This window comes from Hordeum vulgare, chromosome 5H, assembly GCF_904849725.1.
Source record: "Hordeum vulgare subsp. vulgare chromosome 5H, MorexV3_pseudomolecules_assembly, whole genome shotgun sequence".
NCBI lineage: Eukaryota > Viridiplantae > Streptophyta > Magnoliopsida > Poales > Poaceae > Hordeum > Hordeum vulgare.
In genome coordinates, this window is record NC_058522.1 from 410,952,547 (window position 1) to 410,962,021 (window position 9,475).

General features: G+C 42.8%; 1 protein-coding gene across 1 annotated transcript; it reads right to left on the reverse strand.

The window, feature by feature from the left end:
* Nucleotides 1-2,472: 2,472 nt before the first annotated feature.
* On the reverse strand, nt 2,473-8,760 carry LOC123395505 (CD2 antigen cytoplasmic tail-binding protein 2). Its single transcript, XM_045090505.1, has 10 exons — nt 8,587-8,760; nt 8,243-8,459; nt 7,267-7,392; nt 7,025-7,177; nt 6,188-6,317; nt 6,052-6,093; nt 4,524-4,823; nt 4,367-4,418; nt 4,122-4,199; nt 2,473-2,987 (listed from the first exon to the last, which is right to left on the reverse strand). Exons 1-10 carry the CDS (start codon nt 8,742-8,744, stop codon nt 2,891-2,893), a joined length of 1,353 nt encoding a protein of 450 aa, XP_044946440.1. The 5' UTR covers nt 8,745-8,760; the 3' UTR covers nt 2,473-2,890.
* Nucleotides 8,761-9,475: the final 715 nt, after the last annotated feature.

Genomic DNA, 9,475 nt, shown 5'->3' on the forward strand with positions numbered 1-9,475 from the left:
AGCCTAACTCATCTCCTTCCTCCCGCCGTCTCCCTGGCCACTGCCTTGGCCCACAGCTTGAGCTTCTCTTTGACGTCGTCGTCATAGCTCCGCGGCTTCCCGCCACGACGGAGACGCACTTCCTCCTCCCGCCGGGACGCCATGATCATGCCAACCGGCACCACCTCCTCCAGGAACGCCTCGAAGGCCCGCAGGTGGTCCGGCGGCATGTCCGCGGCGTCGTTGACGTGATCGGGCTCGGAGCGGCACGCCCCCGCGGGCATGCAGCGGCGTCCGCCGGCCATGGCCAGCGCCTCGGCAGACGGCCCGCCCTTGCTCGGCGCCGCCCCAAGCGTACGGCCTTGCTGCTTCTTGTTCTCCTCCTCGGTGGCGCACATCGTCGTCCTAGAAGCAACCGGTGCTGCACTCCGTTGCACTGATCGGTTGTTTATCGGGATTGTATATGTGCATGCTGAGAATGCAAGCTCTGTATTTATACACGGCTAGCTAGGTAAGGTACTGCTCGATCACGGCCGGTCAAATCATTTGTTGGTCTGGAGAATTGGAATTGTATGAGAGGATGTGAGTACGGAGATGGCACACTCTTGTGCGCACCGTATCTGGGTATCACGGGTGCGAGCTTGGAACGGATTCGTCGATCCGGCTGACGCACACGTACAGAATGCAAGAAAGATGCATGGAGCTAGGTAGCTTGCGCGCACGTACGTACGCACACGGTTGTTTCCGTATCCGGACGTGGTTCATGTGAGCTCGCCCCATCGACCAAGACCGGCCGGCCGGCCTCGCGCGCTCTGACCAACATATGCGTCAATTTGTCTGTCCCGTAGTCGTCTTTGGTGCATGGTCACGCTTGATTTCATGCATGCGTGCGTGCGTGCGTACGTCTCCATATTTCTTTTTGTCGGGCGGATGTCAGATGCATACTAGTAGTAGTAGTGGTCTCGAAGCTTGCACGGGTGAGCCTTGACTTGCACTTGCACGTGTGAGTGCCGATGGAAGGGTCTTTTGGATATCAATGCATGCATCCACGCGACGCGACAGCATCGATACGGGTACTCGAGTAGATGATCCTCATGTAGGTAGACGTTGCAACTTGCGTCCTCCTCGATCGGCTAGCAGCAGCTGCACGTAGGAGCACTAGTGCGACGTGTGAACGCATCCTCTTTGGGCTTCGGCTAGCAGTCACTGTAGCATCTAGATTTTGACTTTGACTCGCCGGTGCAAAAAGGTAACCACAAATATCCATTGACCAATCTGCCAGACGAAGGTTTAATAATTACCCGGATCAGGTTGTATATAAAAGTCATATCGGATGCCGAAAATGCACATGCGGATATCGTTCATAGGAATAGTAAAAAATTCGAGCTAGCAAGCCGCATGAAAACACTCGCGCTTACGGGTTTCTACCAGCATACGCACCCACTTAGATCTTGTTTGATACAGTACTGGTGTATTTTAGGGAATTAGTGAGGATTATTCTGGTCAAACTCTTAAATCCCCACATATTTCATAACACAATTTGGTTCTAGTCTATTTGATATGTTTCATCCCCATATTTTCTCATAAATTCTCAAATTCTAGTGCATTTTTTTCAATACACAATACACTACCCCTATCTAGTGGATTGGGGATAAATGGGAATTTGAAGGGATTGTGTGAAGGTTGAGGTTTCATTTAATCTCTGTGGGGATTATCTCCATCAATCTCCTCAAAAACCCTAGTACCTAGGCCTTGTTTGATACTAGTGTATTTCAGAGAATTAGTGAGAATTATCTCAATCAAACCTCTAAATACCCACATATCCCATAACACCATTTGGTTCTAATGCATTTGATATGTTTCATCCCCGCATTTCCCCACAAATCTCCAAATTCTAGTGTATTTTTTCAATACACAATACACTACCCCTACCTAGTAGATTGGGGATAAATAGGGATTTGAAGGGACTGGATGGACCTTGTTTGATACGTGTATTGTGTATTGAGAAAAATGCACTAGAATTTAAGGATTTGTGAAAAAATATGGAGATGAAACATGTCAAATACACTATAACCAAATGGTGTTATGAAATATGTGAAAATTTAAAGGTTGGACCAAGATAATCCCCAACTGCAGGACAAGAATTTACCAAACAAGGCCTTATGGTAAATTCTTGTCCTGCAGCCGATCGACTACAACAGCCAGCGCTTGGCCTTACGAGTCACCGACTCTTCTCGGTATGTTCCATCTGATCTTCGCTCGATTTGGTCACGAGCTCGACCACAAACCACAGATACTGTGTCTCCCCAATTCTACATGCTTTTTCTAAATGCTGTTAACCCTCCTAATTACTCTAAAAGATCTTATATCAGTTTACAAAGGGGGTATGTATTAACAAAGAACAATGCATAATTTCCATGTGGGAAACACACACATATATAGAGCAACGAAGAGAAGAGCAAGTGCTCATGGTATATAGCCAAGTGCACACCATTCAGAGCTACAAAACCATTTCTTTCAAAGCAACTTCAATCAGGAACAACAAGCGTCTTGCTTCTATATGAATCCCACAAGTTACAGTGAAGTTCCAATTTCACAAAGGGTGACGTATTATAACACATGTTACAGGTTTCTTTCTGCATGAACATGGTGGGCGGCGTAACCAAGTCGGCAAATGGTTAGAGAAAAACGACAACTCATGACCGAGCAAACGCTCCGTGGATGATCGCATGAACTTCAACTAACATCCTACAACCATAAGTAACCAATTCTTTTCCTCGTGATAATTCGGCCATGAGAGTTGAGATCCAGGGGTGCTCTACAGCTCTACTGCATACTTAAGCTACACCGCATCAAGAAAACACTGGGGAGTAGAAACCACCTAGCTTGGGGGCGAACTGTTACACCTTGGCTACTCCTTGACCCCGTCTCCCTCTATTTCTTTGTGCATGCCAGTTTGTTCGCCATGCATTTCTGTGTATGTGCCTGATTGTTCGTCGTACGAGTACCTGCACATACGATATAGGACATCAGCACAGATACTACCAGAATTCAGAGACCTGCAACAAGCTGCAGCTATATGATATGGATGACGACAAGCAACTTTGTGCTATAATGGAAAATTCAGAGCCAGCATATCCATCACTCGGTTACATGAGATTATGGTAACAGTACAGCTTGGATCTGATACCCGTTTCCACGGACCAGTGTGTCCTGTTCAAACCGACAAAGCTAGTTTACCCCTTGTGTTCTGAATCTTTCTTGTGTCAAAAGCTTTGTTTGATGCATTCTGTAGTTCTATGGTCATGCATCAAATTAGAAACTAAAAACAACTCAGGCTGATGCTTCACCAGCAGCGGCCAGTGATTACCTGCCTAAAGTCAAGCTATTTTTCATGTGGGATACAATTCACCCTTAGGCCGTGTTTGGATCAGCGTTTCAGCTTGTTTGTGGCCGGTTTAGGATACAGACCTCCTCCTGTCATTTTCATTCTAGGCAGAAAACAAGAGGTGACCGGTAATTTACATCTGTAAAATAAATACAAGTGTAAAAACTTACACCCATTCCAAGCAGGGCCTTATTATATATGGGGTACATTTTTTATTACAATGGTTAAGTGGGCACATGTTATGTGCAATAAATTTATAACAGGCTAGCAATACTCCCTCCGTCTGTAAATAAGATAAGTATTACTCCCTCCGTCTGGAAATACTTGTCATAGGAATGGATGTATCTAGATGTATTTTAGTTCTAGATCACTGAAATCACTGAAATAAAACAATAAGCAATTTCTCTATAACCGAGAATGACTGCAATGAACCTCAGATCGTTCCAGGATAACCAGAACTACACTAAGAAAGAGCAAACTCACTACTAACATTCAAGGATCCAATCCTACCAACCATGATCTAGTCCCCTATTTGGATAACGCCCACATGAACATGATAACTTTCATTCACATCACGATTGTTCAACGGTATTGGATTCCTCTAAGCAGGTCATACAGTAATTACCACAAACGTACTAGCCAAAAGGAAAACATACTAGTAAGCAAGTTGTTGCATCCACAAAAAAGTGGTCGAACACACAGAAAGAAACAACATCAATTTATTGTGAATGAAAGAAAAACGCAAAAGAAATACCATGTTCCTGTAGATGCAGCACAATAACACCCAGATGCAGCATCATAGTAATAGCCTGTGCTGCTGCTGTAATAGTAACTGCATGAAAACCAAAAAGGGAGTATAATTGACACAAGTAATGAGTTTAACAGTACGACAGTCAGCTGCTAACTACATAACTCTTGCTGTAACAAAAAACTAAATTATATATATATAATTGGAGTGTAACTGCTGCAAATTTCCATAAAGTAAGATCTATAACCTACCCTGACGATGGATCGTAGACATAATCTGAGTCTGCACTTCCATTACCAACCTCTGCAAGCATAATCAAAAGAGTTGCTAATAAGTACAGAAATGATTCTTGACATAAAAAAATGGAGACAGCATGAAATTGTTCGGGATCACTAGATAACAGCTTACTTTCAGCACCGGAGGTTCCAGAAGTATCTTGTGGTACTGTCTCGGGATTGGAACCTGAATCTATAGTTTTTGCATCAGAATGAGGATTGACATCAGTGTCGTCATTTTCACCAAACATGTCAAAGTTACTATCATCATCATTTGCTACAGCAATTGTCGCAGAGATATTGGCAGCTGAAGGACCACTGTCCATCTCCAGTAAGGACGTGGTAGTTGGGCCATTCTCTGTGGTGTCTGCAAATATATCTTCTTCAACTTCTGGTATACCAAGTCGAGCACGCGCTAGACGTTCATAACCCTCTGCGGTAGGCAAAATGATGGAAACATGTAATTAGGTGTGATCCCCGTTGAGACAATATTATGGAATAATTTAAAATAAGCATAAAAAAGCACAATGCTCATACAAGACTATTCATAAAAGTAGCAAATATCCGCATGGATTTTTAGACCAACAGGGTCTATCTGCTTATCATTTTCTACCATCGCCTTTTGTAGCTGGATATATTCTTAGTTTCATCTATCAGTGGGTCGTCTTTTGAATGGGGAAAATATATTGTGTGTTTGTTTAATGAGCCATCATGTAAGCTTGACTAAGTTATGTCAACACCCATCTTGTATGGACAATTGTGCTAACTCCAGAATAGGTGATAGCAGTAGCACGAACCATGTAAGTACTTCTATTCATTCAAGCAGGAGAATGGATTCAAATGGGTGGTAGTCACTTGCTAGTCACTTTCCCCACTCGCGGCAGGTGTGGCATGACACGCTCTCCTGGCTGCGTTTGACATGCCGGCCGCCAGACCAAGAGGCCTCCCTAAACGACTGGTGGATGCAAACCAAGCTGGACACGCCTAAAGCTATGCGCAAGGGCCTCGCCACGGCAACCCTCCTCACAGCATGGATGCTTTGGAAGCACCGCAACTCATGTGTGTTCGACGGCGAACGGCCCTCCACTGCCGTGCTTTCGGCAAAGATCAGAGAGGAAGCCTCCCTTTGGGTTCGAGCTGGGGCCACCGGCCTTGGGACGATTGTGCCGCCTACCTGGGATGTGCACTAGTCTTGTGCAGGCCTTTCTTTCCTTTTCCTTTTCTTTTCTTTTGAGCCCCTGTAGCCTCCTTCTCGAAGGCATGTACTGTACATATTCTCTCCCTTTTCAATGAAAAGAAACGCAAGCCTTTGCGTTTTCCCGAAAAAAAAATGGGTGGTAGTATTCATTTCATGTAGTAATTGCAGTAACACAGATGGATCAGTTTCCGTTGGAAATAGACATATGTATCTTGCAAGCTTTTACTGAAACTAATGTCACAAAACTGGCACCTGATTATTGATAGCTGATATTAAGCATATGCTTAAGCACACACATTTCATATAGCGTTCATTTCAACTGTCGCCTATTGGGTTTTTACTAGTAACACTTATGCAATGCTGTTTTCACGTTGGGAATGAGAACATGTAGTAGTATCATAAGTGAAACATGGTGATAAGAAAAAGAATATTTGGATAAGTTAGTAATAAGGGAGGTACTAACCAGCCTCGCGTACAAATGTCTCCCGATCATCTGAATATACATCTACACCAGGACATTAAAAAATGGTATAAGAATGCAGATCATCAGAAGGTTAACAAACAAACTAAAAGAGTTAATACAGAAAAGGAACACATACTGTACTCCCCATTCTCCATTAGCTTCATGGCAGCTTCTGTCAGCTCATCAAATATGCGCTTGGTCCCCTCGGTCATTCTTCCACGATTGTCAGTCGATGTACTCTTCAATCGTTTCAAAGCTTGAATTATCTGGCAGAACACCATTCAGGAAAAGATTTAACATGCATTCAACCCATGAGCATTATTAATAGAAAAAAGTCTCACATGGTTTCCTTTGTTTCATGATAGGTTTTGACTCGTACAATGTTTGGCTACAGGTCTATAAAGATTCAACAACAATGTGACATAGCAGACATGGTTGTAAGCTGTATCCAGACTCCAGAGGGGAAAAAAGATGTAGCACATACTCTACGGTTATAACTATATCAGACTTTTTACTGGACATTTGGCATGCAATCTGTAGTAAAAGCATATGCTCCAAGAAGTACCGTGAAGCAAAAAAAAATGCAATAGTTTCTGGATTCATTTGTTACGGATCAAGTTTATAACCTCGGCACTGAGAGAAGATACTGCAGCACACAAGGATATCAAGAGCATGCTTCCCCTCAGTCTCCAATAGACATGATAAGTAACAAACAGCATTGTACATTACAGTAACGCGGTGCAATTCGGATTGATTATCCATACAGCAAAGATGTAAAGGGAAAAAGTAGCACGCTGCCAGGTTTATAGCAACCAAGTACCTTGAGGCTAGTTAAACTAATTCACTAAATCATTTCTCTAGTAATGTTGCTGGTAAGCCAAGAATACAACAAGGGGACATTGTCCCACTCTTGTAAGTTGTAAGCATCACAATGTTCAAGTTAAAACTATATAGAAGCTGCAATTGAACATACCGTTTCTGCTGGTTCAAGCATGTTTGCTATTCTCCTTTTTATCTTCCCAATATCATCAGAAGAAAGGTCCTGGAACTCCTCTTCTTTGTCTTTTTTCTTTTGAACCTTTCCAGCAAATTTGGTGTCTACTTCAACGTTATCCAACCAGGCATCCTGCACAAAACAGGTGATTGCGTCACCAAATTGACAGATTGTAACTCCATGCGCAACATCCAAGATGATAAACATAAAATAGACCATACCTTCATATCGTTACCTCTTGCAAACTCCACAAAATTCCCATTTTCATCAAAGTATCCTTCTTCCCTCTCTTGCTCCAAGTTAAAAGGTTCTATCTCAATACCATCATCGATAAAGTTGGCGTCGTCCTGTTGAACATCAAAGTCTGTGTTATCTGACAATGATAGCAAAGTGGTTAGCTTCAAACTTATGCCTAATAATCATATTACCAATGATAAGCAAAGCAAAGTGCAGGTTATAAATTGTCATGCTTAGAAGTCAAAATATGAAAAAGGCTAAGTAAAAGCCATGATCACAGGCTTTTATACAACAGCCAAGCAATAGGAAAGAGCAGCTATGTAATATTTCAGTTGTAAGTTGAAAAGCATAGTAAAATAATCAAGTTCATTTGTTACCAAAATGATGTAAAAAAACTGCATAGAACGTGCTAAGATGTGAGCACTATCCATCATAAGAATATTAACCCTTTAACATAGGCCAATGGCTTCAACATGAACCAAATAAATAAACCAATTGGTAGAGGCCTGTTCTATGGCATTACTTTATTCTGTTTGGTGTTTGATCCTGTTTTTCCATTTTCACCAGACCCTTTGTTAGACCACGATAAACGCAAACACCTTCTCTATTGTTATCTTTAATACTGCCCTTGGAACTGACATTTTCCATCAGAACCTCCACAAAAAAATACAAGATCATTCAAAGTTACTGGGCAATTTCACGGAGACCAAATAATATCCATAATTGATGTACTTTAATAGTTTAATTGGTTGCATCAGAAAAATGCATTTAAAAGTAGCACAACACAGTATAGCAGCAACTAGCTCCAATTCTGACATCATCTGGGAAGTTATGCTGCCTCATAGAAACTAGAAACTGCAAGGCTACAATCACTTGCATAAGAATCCTAACTATCAGACCCACAGAAGAAATCAATCAAGCCCTCTGAAGAAACTCAAACGCAGGAATAGCACAGCATACCTTGTAGCGCATTTCGAAGCCCTTGACGTTGGCGGTGCCCTGCGTGTCGTCCCCGTCCCTGCGGTGGCGCCGTCGCGCACGCTTCACCGCCGCGAGCTCGGGGTTCATCAGGTCGTCGATGTCCTCCGCGGCGGCGCCTCCCTCCCCGCTGCTGCCAGCGGCAGCAGGGTCGCGGTGCTTGGCCTTCTTCCCCTTGGGGAACCGCACCTTGCGGTCCCTTTGACAGGAGAAAAGATGGAAAACATCAGACGAACCGGGGCGCGAAACCCTAACGCGGGGTACCGGCGAGAACGGGAGGAAACAGGTAGGGGTCAGGCCGGAGGGAGGGGCTTGGGTTGACTTACCCGAGAGCGGAGCGGTCATCGTCTTGGTCGCCGGCGGCGGTCCCGGGCAGGGGGCGCTTGGTGCCGCGCTGCGGCGCCGTGGGCTCCATAGGTCGGCGGCGAGCAGAAGCTGCGTCGGTGACGGCAGAGCAAAGGAATAGACGAGAGTTCGCTTGCATATTTGGGCCTTTTCCAGCTTTTTGCTCTTGTGGGTTGGTTTCAAATTGACCGACCGGGCTGGGCGGAAGTTGATTTAGGTCAAGGAGGGGATTGCTGGGGACCTAGTCTACTAGGCCTCCTTTTCTGGCCCGTTTTAAGAACTATTATAGCTGTGCCATTTGAATTAAAACATTTCTACTGATTTTAAGAAAAAGTTTACTAATTGACAGGTCTGACCAGTTGACTGTTCAAAACATATGCGTATGTATTTTTGAAAAATAAGGAACTACAAAAATCGTTCACAAAAAAAGTTCGTGGTTAAAAAAGGCTGACAAAATTTAAAAGGAAAACTCACAGAAATGGAAAAAGTTCAGCAATCTTTAGAAAAAATTCGTTCGATTTGAAAATGGTTTTGTAAAAAAGTTCATAAATTTTGTAAAAAAGTTCATCAATTTGAAAAAGTTCATCGTTTTGAAAAAAGTTCATCAAATTTGAAAAACGTTCACCAATTTTGAAAAATAAATCACCGATTTTGTAAAAATATATCAAATTTGAAAAAAGTTTCACCAAACTTGAAAAAGTTCATCAAATTTGATAAGAAATCATCGAACTTGAAAAAAAGTCACTGAATTTTAAAAAGTTCATCAAATTAGATAAAAGTTCATCAGTTTTTCTAAAAAAATCATCAAATCTGAAAATAGTTCGTGGAATTTGAAAAAAAAACTCATCAATTTTGAAAAAAGTTCGTCAA